The sequence below is a fragment of the Uranotaenia lowii genome, chromosome 3 (assembly GCF_029784155.1).
Source record: "Uranotaenia lowii strain MFRU-FL chromosome 3, ASM2978415v1, whole genome shotgun sequence".
Lineage (NCBI taxonomy): Eukaryota > Metazoa > Arthropoda > Insecta > Diptera > Culicidae > Uranotaenia > Uranotaenia lowii.
This window is the reverse complement of record NC_073693.1, coordinates 151,528,588-151,550,124: the sequence shown is the minus strand read 5'-3', so window position 1 is coordinate 151,550,124 and position 21,537 is coordinate 151,528,588. Positions and strand designations below refer to the sequence as shown.

General features: G+C 33.8%; 1 protein-coding gene across 1 annotated transcript in view; it reads right to left on the bottom strand.

The window, feature by feature from the left end:
• Positions 1–9,586: 9,586 nt before the first annotated feature.
• The window catches only part of LOC129752728 (uncharacterized), a 124,691-nt gene continuing 112,740 nt past the window's right edge, over positions 9,587–21,537 (bottom strand). Inside the window, exon 10 of the mRNA XM_055748498.1 lies at positions 9,587–10,261. Coding sequence (XP_055604473.1) covers positions 10,146–10,261 — 116 coding nt within the window. The 3' untranslated portion in view covers positions 9,587–10,145. The remainder of the gene's footprint in view (positions 10,262–21,537) is intronic.

The following is a 21,537-nucleotide window of genomic DNA, read 5'->3' as shown; positions in this document are numbered from 1 at the left end:
CATTATCTCTACAACAGGTTTGGATTCAAACTGTTCGAATTCATCATTAGCATGGAAGCGCAAAGCGGGAACAGAGACATCAACTCCGAGTTCAACGATGCTCAAGAAACGCATAGATACCGTCAACTGGGGCATCATTCAACACTTTTCAACTTCAATTTAACAAGTGTTGTGGTATGCACATGTTGCATCTAACCTTGCTGTTGCATGACGTCCCGTTTGTCGGTATTATAAACGTAAATATGTCTTCAAATTAACGTAGAATAATGTATTACGGCAACAAAATAATGGTTCAAACTGAAATTTCCAAGTTAGTTTCATATTTCGAAAACTTTGTTAGGTACTTAAAAAATATCCTAAAAAATCATCATTACGTCTAGCTAAAGTGTCATTATTAGAAGTCGTATCAGTATTTAGGGGACTACGATAAAAAGAATCCACAATGATCCATCAGAAATGCTTGATTAACTTTTTTGCCAGCAATCTCCAACTAAATTTTAAATTGATATAAAGAATAATCCCTTTTTCATCCCAGCATAAACAGCAAAAACTTGCGAAAATAGCCGACCCAAATCGGTAGATTATTAGAGGTTTCTTGAAAAGGTTACCAAATACATAGAATAATATCATGTGTTTGTTTTCGTTTCGAAATATATAACAAGCGGAGACAAATACTACGTGTGGTGGATAGAAGTAGGAAATATTAAAATTAGAGGGTATAGGCTTAAGGTTGAATTATTAAAGACTTTGTATTTGTTAAAAAAAATTTAAAAACTTTGACATTTTATTCTGGATCGTGTAGTTTATTTTCAAGTTTGAATGACTGGGATGAACGAAGCGTGCATTCATTGAAAACGTTAAGCAAATTAATTCTTTCAACGATGTTTGACGATAGCGGTTCGGTTATTTTATATCGTGTGGTGTGTGTGAAAATAAAAGTGGATATGATTGTGAAAGAAAAAAAGTCGTTCACCACACTACGGTGTATTACTTGTTTCCGTGAAACATCAAGTCAAAATCATACATCTCATTCAAAAACTTAATGTCGAAAAGTGCTCTTTAAAATACTACGCTTTCAGAGTAAATATTCCTATATATATATATATATAGTAAGAATAAACAATGATCAGTTGACGTCCAGAAAAAATTACAATTTATGGAATCGGAAGGAAGGAAACGAAACTGAGAAATATATTAGCCTCAAGTATAACGATGAATAGAACTCATCCAAGGAAACGATTTATAATTTGAACGAAAATCATCTCAAGGATATGTGGATAACAGAAACCTGTCTGCAGTTCATAATTTTGAAGTATATATCATCGAAAAACGAAGTTCCACGTTCCGCAAATGAGCAACAGGATATACAAAATATTTTGAGAAACGTCCTAAGATTTCGAAGTATATTAGAAAACGGGGAAATTCCCAAACACAATTGAATACTATGGATGAATCGTATCCTCATGGACCACTTTTTTACGTCGAACATAGAAAAACATTCTAGATACCCTTCATGCAGCGAAAATGAACAGCTGGCTTTAAATATTAATCGAACCTTTCCGCAGTTAGTAAAATTGCGTAAAGCAAACGAGGATCCTCCAGAGTCTTTCTTTTTTTGGATTCACAAGGGTAAAGGCAGTGGGCCACATAGCGGAATTATAGAAACGAGATCGGCCTGCATGAGAAAGGATGTCCCACGAGAGAAAAAAAAATTTTTGAAACAGAGGAAAGAAAAATGTTTTATCTCAGATGAATTATACAGCAAAGCAAAAGATGTAGCGCCTTTGGATGCATTTATAACAAACAAAAGAATAATTGCCGATGGCATGGAACACTGCCAAAATCTTTTAAGAAACATGATTGATAACCGCGAATTTACAACGGATGATATCATAACAACATTCCCTCATCTTTGTTGCTATGGCGGCACTATGGTGCAACTAGCTTTCTCATGGATTTATCCCAATTGTTAAGCAAATCTTGAAGGAACCTTAAAAGCCGGAATTCACCTAGAAGATGATAGTTACAGGATGATCAAGGACGGTAATGTAAGAGCGGCATTACGAATCATAAGGCGTTTTGGGACTAGGGGTATCCAAAGGTCGTTTGCGGTAGATGACACCCAAATGGAGGCTGAAGCTTCCGGTTTCATTAGATGGATAGCGGCACCGCCAAATAGCGATGTAGAAGATATTCTTGAAGGATATATGGTCGACCGTACCAATTTTAAACCGTATCTCGTATGCATTGGCCAAAAATTCCAACCAGGATATTATATTATCATAATGCCAACTTTTGAAATGTGTGTTGGTAGTCCAAACAGCCATCGATATATTTTTGAATCATTCATCATTTTCAAGCAACAAGTGCCAGCTGTCATCAGAAAATTATATGATTATATTCAAAAATGTGCATTTCAAATTGAAAGCTCTAGCAGCTCTACAACCGTCAATAATTTAGTTAAGATTACGAAAGAGTTTTGGCAGGCTAGTTCGAGTACAAAAAGTTGATCATCCAAACAGAAATTTAAATTAAAAAAAAAACGTAATGTATTAAACATTTCAGTTCCGATATTTATTTAAACCAGAGCCGTACGGAGAACCGACTCATGAAAGGGGTTTTGGTGACTGATTTTTACCTATGATTTTTTTCCCAACAATGAACGCATACAAAAAAATTAAAACAAATTATATTTGTAACTATATGATTATTCATTTTCAAGAACTTTTACATTAAAAGTTTTCGTGATAAATTGTTACTTAAGAAAGTTGGTCCTAAACCTAAAAGACGGATTGAATTCGCTTAGTCGATGGTTAAAATCTTTGAATTTGTTCAAGAGTCTTGTAGATCAAACTTAGTTTCAACATTAAATAAGCTTTTTAAGGAGATCAAATCCAATCAAATAATCCCAATTTTTCAAACTATTTTGCAAATTCCAAAATTTTAACCTTTGATGAAAATAAATCAAAATAAAAAAAAAGTCAGAATTAAAAATCATCAGATTTTCGGATCAAATTTGCTTGATGCGAACTTGAACCAAATTAATGATTTTAGAACCTAATTTTCGAGACCAAAGCTATAGATTTCGATGATTTTAAAAGCCAGTAGCCTTGATGGAAAACTGCGCAATTTGCAGTTTTACTCTTTTCGATTTAACTTTTAATTGAGTCTTGTGTTGATTCTGCTATGTTTTTGTCTGATTTTGTCGAATTTCATTTCAGTTAAAACGTGTTTTAATGGAACAAAAAAACTCAAGTTTTGGTAAATTGAAACAGCTGAATCCACCAAATTGTCTCCAGTTTCCCTCACATAAAAGTTTTGGTAAAACAGGAGCGGAATTTGAAGAGGAAGGATTCTATCATCGGACCTTTCCATCAGTTACAGTGCTCGCATCAGTTCACATTTTTTTCACAACTCAATGTACACAAATTCTTCAAACTTTTACTTGACTCTGAATCTTTTCACCCATACTCATCCGCTCTCAGTAATCGTTTCACGCACACAGGCTTAATATTCTGTGATGTTTCTACTAAATGTCGTTCACACCAACAGTTATGTACTAAATTGCCTGTGATATTTTTTCAACGAACGATCGATACAAATACATACTATACAAGCACGCTAATCGAAACTTAGTCATCAAAGAAATTTAACTATTCAGTACTTCCATTATTACTTCTGATCTCTACAGTCACCAAAATCATCGATTATGTGGAGTATAACTAGTATAAAATTTGATCTATAAGATAGCTGAAAAAAGTATGTGTTGACTAATGGGAAATACCAAGAACAAGTTTGATTATGTTTTACAAAAAACGATAAATATTTTTTTTATATTTTTTCTTAACTACTCATAAAATAACCTAAATTTTTCTCTCAGAAAGTTTTCCGATCATACGAATTCTTTTCAAGATACTGTCCCATTTTAACATGAGCTAAGATTTATAGCATTTCGATATGCTTAAAAGAAGCTTTATCGCCGTTTAAAACGGGGTTATGCTCGTTAAAAACATATTGTGTATTTTCGAACTGGTGTGGAGTATCGTACATGAAAGCTAATCTATAGCCGTCTATAGTTGTCCAAGGTTTTTCGTTAGTTATTCTACCTTCTCTGAACATTTTTTGGTTTGTACTACCCTGGTTAGTGGACAAAACGATTGGCATTAGTTCAATGTTCTGAACTTCTCTTAAACATTGTTTGAGGAGTTTGAGTTGAAGCTTACTTCTTAAACCGTTGTATGCTAAAGAAAAGTAAGCAAATGGCAAACCATGAAAGTCTCTGTTGCCAATTTCATATGATTATTCTTTTCTACCCTCCTGGTGATACCAGAATAGGGAAAACCGTTGAAAACTTCAGCTTTCGGGCAGTAAGATAGTTATGCCATGCCTTTATCGAAGTCGCAAATCATCACCACAAGTTTATCTGAGTGAGAACGAAATTTTGCAGCTTTTTACACTGATTACTTTGTAACACTGATAATTCGTTCTTTCGTGGAGAAGAATTAAAAGCTTGCTGTTTTGGATGGTTCTGTATGCTCTTCGATCACTAAGGTAACTTTTGAAGCAAATTTTAAAGTCTTCGGGCGATAACGTCTGGAAGATGGTTTTTGAACTACATTTTCTAATGTGTCAACAATTAAAGGGTTTTTCATAGCTCTAGCTCCCAACGTTTTGTATTTTCTTTGAGCTTTTTTTAAGTAATTCAATTCTTGCTTCAACGCCTTAAACTTTTGTTCCGTTTTTTGTAAAATTTTACTTCTTTTTTCACTCGTTTGTTTTGCCGTGAAAGTTTAATTTAAAATGAAAAGATTTTTTTTCCTTCATTGCATCATAGCTGACTTTGCTACTAAAAAGCTTGCTAAATATAATCTATTAAAAATTGGGTTAAAGTTTTATCTATAGTAATGTTGTGTCTTATCCGATCCATTCCCAGTACAAGGATGTATTTTATTACCGCCGATTTTTTCATCGTAATGGAAGAAATCTTGCTTGCTAATACTTACACCTCCGAGGGCTGTGATACGCACGTGGTGAACGTATCCGTTGAATACTTGTCGAACATCAACACTAACTAGATACATACATAAAAATATACCATTCCTCATCGGGGGCTACCGTTGATATTCGTCACGTGGCTTTTCAAAGGTGATCGACATAGTCCTATTTGCCGTTGGTAGTGTTCGTGATATTATGCTGGTTCTTTCACCAACACTTTTCAGTGTTGGGACAATCAACCTCAAAAACGACCATGTGTGTCGACCGGCTGCCCGATTTTTGTACCGAGAGTTTTTGAGGTTAATTGTCCCATCTTATCTGTACACGCTTAGCAACGGTGCGTAAGAAATGTCAAAAACAACTCTATACTTGATGATAAATTTTGAACGTCGTTACCACAATCATTCACTAACGCCTATCTTCGCATCATTGTTCATAATGTTCATTATTGATAGACTATCATGAATGTCTCAGAAGGAAAATCTGAAGAAATACCAGAACCAAATGTTGAAAAAGCCGTAGCACATGCTGGACAGTTCATTGCGGTTACCGAGTAATGATTTTGTTCTTCTACATAAAGCTTTTCGCTAAAAATCATATTGTAACCTTTACGCATCGCTCAGAACTGATACAGATAATAGAAGGTTGAAAACCATCAAGGGATACAATCCCCACGAGACGTTCATTGCTGATAGTCTGCGTCCTTCTTTACCACATCATGTTTTGGGAGAATGTTTCAAATACAGAAGCGTCGTTGTCACGCATGATTGTTTATATGATTTGTTAAAGAAGGAAAAATTGACTGCTTCGATTTTTTGGCTCTGAATGCAGGAAAGCATGGCTAACCGAAAATGATTGATTTTTGTAACATTTAACTCAAACGTAGAATCTGTATTGTTGTTCGGGTGCGAAACTTGGTACACTTATGCGATGACGAGGCGGAAACTGCAAGTGTGAATCGCTGCCTGCGGAATATCATCCGCGCTTGGTGGCCTGGCAATTCAAACGAGAAACTACTTCGTCGATGTCATCGAAAGGCGCTAGATATCAAGTTCCGGAAACCTAAGTGGAGATGGATTGGGCACACACCGAGAAGAGGTGAGAGCGAGATTTGCAAAGAGGCGCTTTATTAGAGTCCAAAAGGACATCGAAGGAGAGGCATGTCCAGAATATGGGCAGCGAAGCCAAGCAGCCGAAATCAGAACTATCGACGAGAATCTTGACTGGAACCAGGTGAAGACGCTGGCTCCGGATCGTCAACAGTGGAGGTCTTTTACTACGGCCCTATGCACCGGAGGATAGGCACGGGATCATTAAGTAAGTAAGTAAGTAAGCAATATTGGAAAAAAAAAATTTACACGCTTCCACATGGATTCCAACAGCAAATGTTTGTATCTGTTGGATTCTGGAAGGTTCATTATATTTTTTTTGTAGTTAACCATTGTAGGAAAAATCGCTTAAAGGATGTTCGAGGTGTTGACTTTTTATTGAAGCATCGAAAATAAATTGGAAAGCTTCACAGAACTCATTTATGAAGTCCCAATACTCAGAGAGATCTGAAAATTATTTGAAAAAAAGTCTATTTATAAATGCCTTTCTCTTAAAAATAACAAGATACATCGCATTTTGATAAAACTTATTTTCAAAACTTACCCAGTTCAGGATGAGATGTAGCAGTTAAAAAAATGTTCGACCTTTCCGTAAGGTTTCGAACATTAAAATATAGGCGTTCCATCTTGTGGCATTCGGTGTCATTGGGTAGGCCTGGTTATGTAGTTTAAACGTGTCCTTGAATTCAGGTTTCCTGTAGAAGCAAACTATTTCAGTTATTTTCATAATGGTTCGAAGAGTTTCTTGACCCTTTATGCAATCGTGCACCACCAAGTTTAAGGTGTGGGCACCACATCTCACACATGACACCTTATGGGTGGTACTCAATGCTTCTGAATATAATTGTACCTCCTCCATAATATCCGAATCCGATAGTTTAAAGTCTGTATCAGTTGTTTGGGCTGGATTTTCTTCGTTTATAAGGCGGAACAAATCTCAAATTCTTTTTTTGTCACTCGAAGTTGGAACATCGCGAGGGGGCGGGGACAATAAAAAATAATGCGAAAAACAAATAAATTCGAATACATCGCACGAAAGCTTGTATGCAACCAAATTGCATACTATACCATTGCATAAAACCTTTAAATCAAGTTTTTTTTCAAAAAAATCAATTAAATCAAGAATACAAAATGTGAACTATCTTCCATCTTCCAAATTTTTGGTTTTGGTCTTGTAATCTTTCGAATATTTGAATTTTTATTTGAAATTTACTTAAAATACTTCAAACTTTATTTATTCCCCCCTTCGGGATTTTGGAAATTTCAATGGGGAGAGGGGGGGGAGGGGGGTGGCAAAAGAATAAATTGATATTGTTCCAGCCTAATACCCTCCGATAAGTAATTAATAATGAAATTAGAAAATTCAGTAATTTTGTTGTTCCGTTCTGCACTTTGGGTCTTGATGATTTCCCGCACTGCAGCAATTACATTATTGGCATTGTCAACGGTACAGCTGTTTATTTGCCGAGGTTCGATGTTAAACCTCCGATGTACATTTTGGACTATTCCCTGGATGTTCGAGGCAGTTTGTTTTCGGTGAACCTCAACCATTCCTTAAATCAAAGGCAATATATAGTTATAATCTTTGCGTTAAAATTTGAAACAATCACGAAGTTCATATAATCAATTCAATTTTTGAAATTTTTCCAATATCGTCAATTTTGGAAATTTTATAACATCATTTTTATAATTTTTGGTAATTCAGTCATTTCTTTTTTCATTTTCAAAATGATAAGTATTTCTATCGTAAATAAATTTATAAAATTAATAAATGTCATTGTCATGTCATTGTCATCATGTCATTGTTGTCATGCCATTGTCGTCATGTCATTGTCATTGAAGCAGAATTGAACAACAATTAGGCATTTTGGATCCACGCTCGGGTGTTAAAACTTGGTTTTGCTCACAAATTGGTATACCAACATACAATAATTCCTAAAAGTTCATTAGAAGAGATGTCCGTTAAAGAAGCTATTTTCGTGATGAGAAATCCATTCGCGAATTTAAACATGCACCCGTAGGGGAGAGTGGGGATACTTGATCCCCTTTTCTTATTTTCACCATATCTTTTTGGAAAAATTTAGCAACTCGCCGTCTTTGACATTTTCTGACAGCTTGTAACTTCAAGTTTCTATGCTCCAAAAATTAGAAAGATAATTGAACCCGTTGATGATCTAGAAGCATTTTCGTGGGAGTAAAAAAATTGCGATTTTTCTGAAGTTAGGTGAGACTTGATCCCCTATTGAAGGAGACTTGATCTTTTATTCAGGAAGCCCTTATCCTTGTATAAAAATCAAACAAAACCCCAAGATAGAATGTTAATTGACTATTTTGGTCATGTTTGTTCTTATTTCACAATTTATAGCAGATAAGAAGAAAATTCAATAACTTTGCCTCAACGCTAATAACATTGCATACTTAAAGGCGCATTTTTTTATAATTAATAGAAAATTAATTATTTTTGCTCTTTACTTCAGACAATTGTTTGATAAATATTAGTTTTTGGATAAATATTAGTAATATCGTAATCAGCAATCATAACGATCAATTCAGAAGAAGAATATGCCGTTTGGAAGGGGGATCAATTGTACCCAACTCTAGGGGATCAATTGTACCCATAACCAACATTTTAGAAAACTTTTTCTGAAAAAAGTTGAGAGTTTTCCATTACTTTGAAAATATGCCATTATGAAGTTCATTTTACGCTCGAACGATTGATACATTGGAACAAATATTTTCACCATGTAAGGAACATTTTAAAGTGATGAAAAAAGATCTTCAAGTTACATTTTGTGAAATTTTTCAAACAAAGTTCAATTACTCAAACAATTATTTTGTTAAAATTTTTTGAACTACGAGCATTGTTATTTTGCTCATTTTGGCATATTTTTCTAGAACATTTGATCTTTGTAAGATATTCCAGTTTCGAGATATAGCTAAGGAATCAAGTATCCCCAGGGATCAAGTATCCTCATTCTCCCCTATATATATAGAAAGCAATTTCTGTATTTTTTTGTGTTTGTCCTCTATAGGCTTTGCTGTCTTAAGAGCTAGAGAGCTGAAATTTGGCATGGATGCTCATAAGGACAAGGAATAATAAACAATATTTTCAGATTTTCGAATGACCCTTCTGGAAAGGTCGTCTATACAAGGCAAATATTGTTTTCGCAATATTGACTTTATTTTTCTTCGGATTGTGATCAAAATTACGAGAAATTTATTCTATGTTTAAATTTAGGGATAGAGATGAAATGAAAGATGAAATAAATAAATGCAACCCGCTGATTTTCACCATCTTTCATTTCATCTAACCTTCTATCCATCCATATAAAAAAAAACATCTTCCTGATTGTAGCTACTGCAACGTATTGCATTTTTCCAATAAAAATGAAAACTGGTAGGTATGCTATCCAATAGAACATTGTCATCTTATTTAATCACGCATAATTTATTTTTTGAAAACGTTTATTTCTTTCCGTTTTATTGTATTTCGCGAAATGTCGTCTTACAGGTAATAAACAATAATAGAAGTTCTTACAAACTAGTGTATCTTGAGTAATTTTACATTGCAAAGTGTTGCTTAGATTCGGCAGTGTCAACAAATTTGGTGTAAGATTTTAAAAACGTAGTCAACAATCTGTAGATGAGCGTAAAGATGAGAACTTAGCCTCACGGCAAGGCAGTAATCAGTTCTATTGAGTTTCGTAGGCATCATGTAATTTGTACATATTTACAAGTTTAAAACAGATGAGAGTTAGGTTGAGGACACGAAGAAACGTAAATACGTCAGTTTTATAAAACACGTTAACAACAGGTTTTTCACTTAGCAGCAAAACATTGGTACGAGATCATTGACGTAGCCCCTTCATCCTGATCTTGGTGTGATGTGGGTTGGTTTGATGCAGTTCAGTCATCGGGTTAGATCTCGGATTTTGATTCCCGGTCCTTGATGCTGATTCCGGATGGAATTTCTCAAGCCCGGGTAACTGTCAAGATGGCATTGGCTGTTTGATCGCTGCAACAGTTGAGTCTCGGCTCTACTTAATAGTAATGTCCATCATCGTAATGGCTGTAGTATCCATCGTGATAATCGGCATAGGGCTGGTAGATAGGCTCATGCTCATGATGAGCGTAGTGGGCGGTCTTGGCGACATGAACTAAAAAAATAAAGATGAAATTAAAAAAAAATGTATTGTACATAAGTAGTAATAACAATTTTTTTATTGAATGCAATTCTTGTAACGTCTAATCATGAGAAGGTTCATCAGAAGTCAGAAGAGTTCATGTGTGTCATGTAAGTTTAACAAAAACCTATTTTCCAAAAAAAAATATCTTATTTAAGACCATTTATAATCAATAATGTGCCTTTAAATATTTTTTATTTCGTCCTAAATGTTGGCATTGCCTACACAAGGGCATTAAAATAGTCTGCTATGTATGGGACAATTTCAGTACAATTTATTAGTATACACTTGGGTGCATGTAAGTGGCACTTTGAAGTTACATTTCAAAGTGCCACCTACATGCACCCAAGTGTATAGGGAAAAATTGTACACAGTACTTTGCTATTAAAAATGTCATTCCAGCAACTTTTCGTTGTTTTTATTTCTTTTTCCGCTTTTGAAGGCAATATCATTGTACATTTTCAACATTGTAAATCTCTTCAAGCCCTGATTAAAAAAATAAAGTACATTTGTGCCAGTAGTTCACTTTTGTTAAAATGAGCTGGCGCAATAGTACCCAACAAGCATAGTTCAGATTTAAGCGAGCGACCCCAAAACAAACCCACTTGGGTGGTAATTACTACAACGAATCATTCTAGCTTCAAACTTCTGAATAACATCAGTGCAAAGGTTAATAACAGATTCGCCAAGCATAATTACCACCCACCACTAGCATATAGTAGCAAGCAATTCAAATAGCAAAAACTCGTCTACATTCTGAGTAGGAAGGCGCTCGTATATTTATGGGCAATCACTCTTCTACCTCTTGAAGAACGATGAGCCAGTCAGATGACGTTCGCCAGTCAGGGGGTTCTGGGAAATATTCCCACAATATAGCCATTTCGGCAGACGAAGCGAAATAGACATGGCGGCGATGATGTTTTTTTTCCCCAACTTTCTGAAGCTACTCAGCCGAGGTCCAAAAGGTGGCATGGATCCAATTGGAGCTTTTCACATGCAAATTATGATGTTTAGCGTTATTTGTTAAGCATTTATGGGAAACATCAAGAGGAGGCTGGGGGAATCGAGGAAAATTTGTTTTATTATTAGCATCATCAGCCATAGGTACTGATTATAAATGGGAAGATCGGTTTCTGTTCCACTGGGTCATGACGATGACGAAGTGTAGGCAAACAAAAACGAAAGATTTGTTTCTGTTTGAGATGTAAGGTACTGGGTATCTGAAGGAAGCAACAATTTAAATATTGACTATGCATCCTGTTGCAACTAATATTTTCAATTATTTTTTTTTAATATAATGCAGGATATCGAACCAATTCCAAAAAAAAATATTAATCGTAGTGGGACATTTTCTAAGTGAACTTTTGTTTAGGATACATATGACGAAAGCACTCACAACACTAGACTGAGTCGATTTGGGGTTATTTTTAAATTTCTCAAATCCTGGGGTCTAAAAAGCTTCGTTTTGGTTCAAAACTCATCCATGATTTTATGCAGAATTTTTAAGTAACGTTTACATGAGTTAATTTGAACTTTTATGTTTGTATGAGAAAAATTGATTATTTTGTACTGAAAAATTGATATAATTTTGGTTTCTTCTCTGGAATCGAGCCTGATAATGGTTATTGTGCCAATTTATAAAGGAAAATCTCCGCTGAACAACTTTGTCCAAGACCGTAACTTTGTATCTTTTTAGGCAAAAAAAGTTATTAGCTGTTTAACAAGGGTATATCTTTTGGCATTGAAAAACGATTAATTCAATTGACATCACTGCGACGGTTTTTTTCAAAATAGTCATGCAATACCTTACTAGCAGTGATTGAAATCCTCACCAATTTTCTCATCAGAGGCATTCAAAATACACACTTTGAGGCCTCGCATAGCTATACAGGAGACGATACATATACATTCATTCAAACCTCCCCCCATAGCCAGCAGATCGTGGCCTAGAGGATAGCATACTTGTCTTCTAAGCCAACGTTCATGAGATCGAATCCCGGTCGTGACATAACCTGGCACACATAGTATGATGAAGGTTGGCGGTTTTAGCATTAGTGAAATGCTAGCCGTGTATACTTTGGAATTGTACGCCGCAATGATGCACAGGTAGGGAACTTAGATTGCACTTGGAGATCCTACCTAGTTATGTGTGTGCTCGTAGTGCTACCGGTAAACAACTGCAACTTCAACCAATAGTGCAGGGGTGTCAAGTAGCATAGCAAAGTAAAAATAGCAACGCGGGGTAATACCACAATAGATCAACTTAATGGTCGCAGTGGACTCTCTCCCCAACAGGAAAAAAAAACCTCCCCCCATGAGAAGGATCTGCTCTGAGAGACACTATTCGTTTGCTGCCCCGAACGAACTCTCTCAACGTTCGGTTGCTACATGTTGCATGAAGAAGACGAGGCACACACACTCATTTACTTTCTTGAATTTGAATAACTCCAGCCGATAGCTGTCGTTGAGGAGAACATCTTCAACCTCGCCGCAAAGGTTGAGGCAACAACAAAAACAACCGAACTTATTGCGTTGCACGCAGGGGTGTCAGGTGTCCTGATTATTCAGGATTTGTCCTGATTTTCGGAGAGGCCGTCCTGATTTTTCAAAAACGCTTGTATTGTCCTGATTTTTGAAAAATGGCCCATAATTGACCTGATTTGTCCTGATTTAAAAAAAAATCCAAATTATAACTAAACATATTGTTAAATGATGAGAACATCAAACACATCTTAAATAAAGTAGTTTAATCTGTTTAACCAATGATAATCTTTGGTTCAAGTGATATTTAAATGATGATTTTTGATATAAACTACAGGCCAGCCAAGGTTATTCTTGCTTCAGTTGCATAATTTGAGGCGTCTTCAGCACCTATATTTCGCCTTAAGTTATGCAATCTAAGCAGAACTGCATGTTAACTTCTCCCATTTAGTGGTGTCCTGAAAAATCCTGATTTTTTTCTTCGCGTTGTCCTGATTTTTGACAAAACGACCTGGCACCTCTGGTTGTACGGCCCGCAACGTATAGTGCAAAAAGGAGGGAGGAAAAGAAACGAAAAAACTAGCTGCCTGCGTGCGGTTGCTGTGCAATAATAGCAATAGCAGAAAAACCTCACGGATTCGATCCAGGCACAAACGAGGAGACTCGGGTTTGCTCTGCCTTTTGAATTCGGTTCCCTCAAGGTTGTAACAGGAGATGAGTGAGAGCCATTCGTTTGGTTTTTTGGATTCGCTGCCTCGAATGTATAGGTACTGCTTCTTGAAGGCGGGCCATATTGAGAGCGTATGCATCATCGGTTTTGTCGTTTTCGCTGCCCCAAAGCAACCTTTGCTTCCGAGTAAAGCAGTGAGCGAGAGAAGGTTGATCAATTCATGCTCAGCAAAATTCAATCACTGCTTACTAGCTACCCAGCAGTGATGTCAAATGAATTTATAGTTTTTCAATGCCAAAAACATACCCTTTTTTAACAGATTATCAGTTTTAATTTTGAATAAGCCAAAAAAAGGTGTAAATCGCTGAAACGTCCAGCAATTTTTTTCTCAGATAAGCTGAAAGTGTTGCCTCGTTCTAAGTCATACACACCTAACGTTAGCTGTATAGCTGGTACCTAGGTTATGAGATAGATGATTTCTGATGGACGATAAAACTTATGAAAACCCCTATATCAAAAAAATTCCAGCGTTTGAATCCCATAACATGTCTGCTCGTGGTAAGGTCCAAGCATATTAAAGCATGTATTTGCTGGGTGTTTTGTATAAAATGCAATGCTCTACCAAGGCTCTACTCCTGTGAAAGAAAAACAACAATTTTAAAAACGAAAATTTTAGTTTTTGTTGTTTTTAAATGCCTCTTATGTACCGTATACTGGGGGAACTTTGATCACTTTTTTCATTCATTTTTGAATATTTTGGAAGGGGTTGCTTTTTCGTAATACCTAAAATCTTTAAACCCCTTACTGAGGTGAGGAGTATCAAACATGATCATTGATTCTAGTAAATTCAAACAATATTTGTGGTCATAATTAAATGTTTGTTACAAAACCAGATTTCGAGTTTCGGGGTAACTTTGATAACTTTGGTTTAAACGTATCTCAACATCTTCAAATTTATTGTTTTGATGCCATTTAGCACAGAAGGCTAAAAATATCGATCAAAGTATTTTAGTTTGGACTCGATTGAATTTTTCAACGTTTTCTTTCAAAAAAAAAATATACTCAAAAGATGGACAGTGTTGCTGCATACATTTAGGGGCAAAAATTATAAACATTTCTTAATATTTTTTGGCCTCAAAAACAAATAAAATTTTATCTTCAGACAATTCCCTGAGTCCTCGCACTATTCCTACGTTCTATTTTTCTTCAAACCTAACCATTTGATAGGGGTTTTAGAAAATTTTTCCTATACGAGCTTTTTCATGGAAAATGACCGATTTTTTTCAATATCCAAAAATTATCACCAAATGACCATAAAAATAACACTTAAACTAGACCCAAACCAAGAAAAAAAGTGGAACTTTCATATTAAACAACCCATTTGCTCCTAAATGCTTAAATTTGATCAGGAGAGATGTTTGTTTGTGAGCCTTCAAAAACCGAGATATTTTAAGATTTTAAAATTACATTTGAAGTAATATAAAAAATCTTCTAATAAAAACCAAATTTAGCTTATTTGTGACTTATTTTATAGGCTTTCAAACGTAGTAAACAGTTTTCAGATATTTCAACTTTAAACTTAGTCAATGATGATTATCTGCAAAAATTTCATGTTGATCAAAGTTACCCCGCTGATCAAAGTTCCCCCAGTTTACGGTACCCTTTGCAACCTATGATCTATACTGATCCCATGATGGTTTAATTTCATTATTGTCTGGTTTTACCAGCAGAAATTCCATTAATAACGCTTTTAAGTGGCTCAAAAATAATCAAGTATTGTTAATTTCGAAACAGTGGTTTTTACTTAATTGCCCTCAGTTTCTTTTAAAAGATAAGTATTGAACAGAAAAGTAGCAGAAATTAAAGGAGGAGGATGCAGCCACCTAGAATACAGATTAGACGAAGTTAAAGTTGTAAAAACTGATAAATATCATGACTGATAAAAGTGAGCGCCGGACGAAAGGAGCGACATTTTTCTTAACATTTAAATAATGTTTTTTTTTACAAATTTTTTAATGAATTATCATAAGATTACCTTCATTTCCTTCATAGAAAGTATTTCGATCAAACGAATGGTTTTTTAAATACACGCATTCGTAACTGTCCTATTTCTAAAAGAACCAAGCTTTAGTATCTCGATATTCCTTAAACTGATTTTTTTTTTATTTCAAGAATGTGATGTGTTCGTGAAGGTGGTTTTCATACAGTTTTAAGAAAAATAACAAAAAATATTTTAAAACTATGAGAAGTTGATTACTTTCGAACTAGAATTATTTTTAATTCTCGATCAGATTCAAAATTCAATTTATAAACAAAATTTAGAACTCAAAAAGTTCAAGTAAAGATTACGTTTTACCATAGAGTAATGCATTCTCAACTTGTAAATTCGATATATACAATTCAGTCTGCTCTCTAAGTGCTTTGGGCGATCGAGCTTTCAGGGGATTAATCTCAATGAGGGATTTTTTCCAAGTAAAAATTTCAGTAAAAATACATCTTATACCAAGTATTCATTACTTTATTATCATTATAACCAATCACTTAGTTTCAGCCCTGACTTTATTTTGCGTTTCTTGCTCCTTAAAATTCTTAAACCAAATGCAAAAGGACCTTGATAAACTACACAGGGCCACAAAATCATAATTTACATGTGTAAAGAATTTGAGAGCTATTCTTATTGAAAATAGGTTTAAATCATTTAAGAAATTTCTGCACTTTTATTTACAAAACTGTAAAATATTACAAAAATTTTTAAAATGTTGGTTTCAAATCAATTATCAAGTTACCCTAAGACCGAAAGTTATTTTTATTTCTGAAAACAAGTTTAAAATTTCTTTTGTTTACATCCTCCCATTTTGTAAATTTTAGGGAATTTCAACGAATTTTGAAATAAGTTTCAAATTCAATTTTGAATGTTTGTTGAAACAAAAGCCGAACTGTTATGTATTTTTCAACAAATTTGCTAATTAAAATAAAACTATATTTTTTTTTACTTTTTTCAGTAATTTCTGAAATGTTATCTTTTTAAAATTAAAAAAAAGTTCCATTAAATTCTTGTTATCTCTATATTTGCTTTGCATTGTTAACTTTAAAACTACCATTATTGCGCTTATATCTCTTTTGCTTTGAGGGCCTCATATTTATGCTATCAGTTTTTCTCTATCAGCCCTTGTTTTCGAGATAACTTCGAGAAATAGATAAAAAGTCATTTTAGAATTTTTTTTCTGTTTTTTGGAAAACTAGAGACCATTACATATATTTTGAAATTAAATGTTTCATCTCAATGATCGAAGACCGCGAATAAGTTCAAATGCTGTGAAAAAAAGTTATAGGTGTTTTCGTTTGGTTTTTTTTTTTTCAATTCTGTAAAATATGGAAATTTCGAAAAAAATTTGAAGTAGACTTAAACTAAATTTAATATTTGAAAATTTTGATAGCATATGTCAAATCGTTTTACAGTCTTCAACCAAATTGTTAAATGAATTTAAAATTTTAACAGAATTTACTCTAACACTTGCTTTAATGATGTCATAAATAGTTTTAATGATATCTATACAAATTTTTGAAAGTACTTGAATTTGTCATACTAACAGACTTGTATTTCTGGAAATCTGATAATCTAGACAATATCTGAGGTACCAAAAATGCAGTTCCCTATTGTTATCAATAATTTATTTCACTGATGTACACACCTGAGTTAAAATTAAATGTAATAAGTGAGTTTTCAAAATTCCAAGATGTTTTCATTGAACATTTTACCTTCTAAAATGATAAAAAAAATTATTTTCATTTTAATATTAAGTAAAAATTTCAAGTAAATTTGCAACTCCTACTTTTTTGCGAATTTTGTTTGTTTTTCAATTCTGAATTTTTGTGTTGATTAGCTACACTTCACGGAGGGATCTAAGCAAGCATCGTTCGCTTGAAGACATGTTTGACACGGCTGCATAGAGGTCAACGATGGTAAAGATTGGATTACCTATGAAATTTGCGTTGAGCTGTGGAAGTCTCGGTTGGAATCAGTCCAATTTTAAAAAAATAATTTTTTCAAGTTTTCATCTTTGCAAATTAAACATATCACTTCATAACCAAATATATAATCATATGAAGCGTTGGGAGGGGGGAGTGAACTCCATGCTTCATTCCTTTCATGTTCCTGTATCTTTTGCGTTTTACATCACATGGTTGGCCTAACCGTAGTAGTATCTGCAATTCATGTTCTGTGTATCAGACACAATGTTGATAAGAAAAATGATCAACGCAAGTTTATCATTTTTCACGATGCATCGGTGTTATAAGGAGAAGGAGAATGAGAAGGAGGAGAAAGATTAGCTACACTTCATGCCCAGCAATCATAAAATTGCATTAAAAATAATAACTCCAGTCATTGAAAACGTTACTGCGAATCGTAATTCCAACTAACTCAAATAAAAGGTCGTAAAAATTGTTACTCGAAGTCGGATTAAATGGTCTAAATCGGATATGATTGAAAGTCCGCCATGTTTGGCGATTTTGAAGACGATTCAATTCCTTATTTTTCTAATTCGTGGGTCAAATGAGAGAACAGCTTTATTGTTCTCTCTGCGACCATCAGTGACACCAGATTGTTAAAAATCATATGGTGTATTTGCGAGAATTGCCCAATGACAAAGGCAGCAAATATTGTTGCTGGCAACGGTTGCGCATGCGTTGAGAGAAAAAACTTATGCTCTCTTGCATTCTTTCAGTCTGTATGAATAAGGTGTCGAATATCGTTCAAATCGTATACTCTTCTCACTTTAGCCAAAATTAGAAAATATGTACGTATATTGGCTTCACTTTTGTAGGTGCTGTTATTTAGAGTTTCATACGATCATTCTATAATATAAATCGAACCTATAACAAAATTGTTGAGAAATATATCTACAAAAATGTTAGCTGGGGGCTCAATTTAAATAAAGCGCAGCTTAATTATGAAATTAGGATTAACAATTTGGATATGAATTTACATCTGACTTTGATCACTGGCTCCTTTGAAACAATTCATATATTTTCTATTTTTTATCAAATTAAATTAAATTATCAAATATATATTTTGAATAAATTCTTCTATGTTCTATGTAGAAATGTACCGAATAGAAGTATTCGGCGAACGGCCGAATACCGAATATTGACCTTTTCAACTATTCGGCCAAACGAATATTCGTCCGATATAGTGAAATCTGGGACAAAACATGTCAAAACAGGCGCAAAGCTAGGGTAAATGATCTTGAGCGGAACCAATTGGCTCAATTCGACGCAACTCGGAACAGTTGGTCAAGCGGTATGGTTTTGGGTTATATCCGAACAAATTTTTTTTTCAGTTCAGCGGATAGATCTTGGTTTCTGCTTTCTAATGATGATTTTTAGAATATTTTAGAGTAAATCCTAATAACTCTAGAGCTGTTTTACTGAAGTAAGAATTCTGATCTTGAGCGGAACCACACTGATCTTGAGCGGAACTAAAATATGATCTTGAGCGGAAATTGCTTATTTTATATTGAATCAGATGAATGTCGAATTTTAGCTAGCTGTCTTCAAAATAGTTGCCAAAAAAACGATGATCCTTTACTTTAAAAATACCATATTTACTACCAAACGAATCCACACGGTCAGGTCTGGACGATTTTTTTTGAAAAATTTGTAAAAAGAAAGCATATCTTATCAGAATCTATGCATTGTTCTCAAACACACAAGAAGAAAAAATAAAGTAAATTATATAAAATTTAAAGTTTTCATCGAATCACGCAGGGTTACAACCGTATCTAAGGGTTAAAGAAAAATTGATGTTTATATTCAAATTTACTCTAACAAATCGTTTTGGTATAAGCCGTTCCAAATAATGAATTAACAAAAAAAATCGTTTTGGACGCATAATCTAAAAATTTTCCAATAGAAATTCGAGTATTTATTTGATAATCTGAATAATCCCGGGTAAAATCCGGAAAATTTTAAATGATATCTGGTCATCCCGTTCAGATTTGACTTTTCTCGAATTCTTTATTGGACAGGCCTAAATGTATGAAAAAAAATCTAGAATAACCGATAATCAAAGTATAAATCTATCTACAGTGAAATGTACACGGATACACCTTAGATCAGAGGTGAGCAACCTTTTGAACCAAAGGGTTAATTCGAATTCTGATTTTTTTTTTCGGCGGTTCGCACATAAAATAATGCTCTTTAATAATTTTCTGATCTTGAGAACATTAGAAAGTATACTTTCAATAACTACAAATTTTTGACAAAAAAATAAAAAAGGAAACTTTAAAAAGTCTACAGCATCGTTTATTAAATAAGGTTCTTCACTAAATCAAAATCAGTTTTTGTGGCCTGTCTTTTTAACGTTGAATCGTTGTTGAAATTCATTACCTAATCAATTTTTTTTTGCGTTTTTCAAAGAAATTTTTCCACAGTTAATGTTTGCCCTCGAAGACCGGATTTTTTATATTTTATTTATTTTCATAGTATTTCGTCTCACGACATAACTTGACGAACATAATTAAATTTCCAAATTTTTTTTTTCTACGGTGATAAACACATTTTTTATCATGAAGTTTCGTTAGCAAGTACCAACATTTGAAGAAAAAAATATAATTTTAATGATTCATAAGCAAATTTTATCAAAGAATCTAGGTTAGAGTTTATATTCTCGATTGTTAATTTTTTAACAAATAAGGAAAAATTTCCTTCATTAAGTTTTTATAACCCAGGGAATGGCTTAGGGACACTACTACGTGATATTTTATTTCAGTAGGATTAGGTACCATTAAAACTCATGTTCGAATTCTTAAAAAATGTTTGCTTTCAATTCTGAATATCTGGACGAGATACACCTGAGGATCAATCGAAACGCATTGAAAATTGATCTGAGAAATACAAAATCCAAGACTGAAAAACTATAGAATTTAAAAACTGCACTACTAAATCCAGAAATTATAAAACCGATTGAAAACATAAGCAGAAGAAAATAATTTATTGTTATATTATGTATTGCTTTTTTTTATTATGATTGAAAAGCGATTGGTTCAAAATGATTATTAAGAGCCTTAGTTTGAGTATTTTTTTAATAAAGGAAAAACCAAATACTGGGATACAGTGAGCGAAATAAGAATAGCACCACTATGTGTCTTACTTGTAAAAATATGAATGTTTGAAAATCACCAAAATTTTCTTCTATAAATTGTTTTGAATTGTTTAACGGATAAATCAAGCATAAGTTTACTTTTTTTGGACGTTGTAATTGGCGTTGGGGACCAAAACTATGGAAAAAGGGTGCGAAATAAGAATAGGACCACTTGTGTTTTTCAACGAAAACAAGATTATTTCTAAAAATTTACCGTGTAAAAGTGAATAATAATGCTTCTACGAATTATTTGAATAGATAACTGTATTTTAAGGAGTTTTCTAGGATTTCAAAAATTTTCAAAGGTATTAAAAGGGGGTTTTGAGAAATGCTCCTCTAGCGTTTAGGAATTTTTTTTATAATACTTTATCAAACTGCTTTATTTCTTCATTATCATTCATTAGTATGATGCAAATTGACAAAACATCGATTTGAGGCTGAATTTGAATAAAAAAACAGGCTTCAAATTCAAAAATACTAATGTTTTTAAACAGTCAAACGCTATTTCTCTAGTATCAAGTCTTAGATGGCAGCACTATCTTGCAGTTAAACCGAATTGATACCCATTTTTGTATATCTGGGATTAATTCAGGTGTGCTGGATGATTTTAGTCAAGAAATAAGTACTTGGTACCGTGTGACCGCCTTGGAAATTATAAGTTCACAATATCAAAAAATCAAAATTTCATCAAGTACCGATAAAAGTGAATTTCTTGGACCGATAATCAGAATAATTTTGTACTTTTCGATGGAGCTTGATGAATCAGATAACTAGCAGTATTATTGATATGATTTGAAATTGAATCGGAAGTTGAGATGAGCAGGAATTTTGGCGGTAGTATATTCTTGTGCTGGTGATTTTTTTGCAAATCCGGAAAAGATGTCAGCAGCGTGAGCTCCAACAAAAGTGTGTTGGAAAACTACCTCGAAATGATGAATATGGGCCTCAATAAGC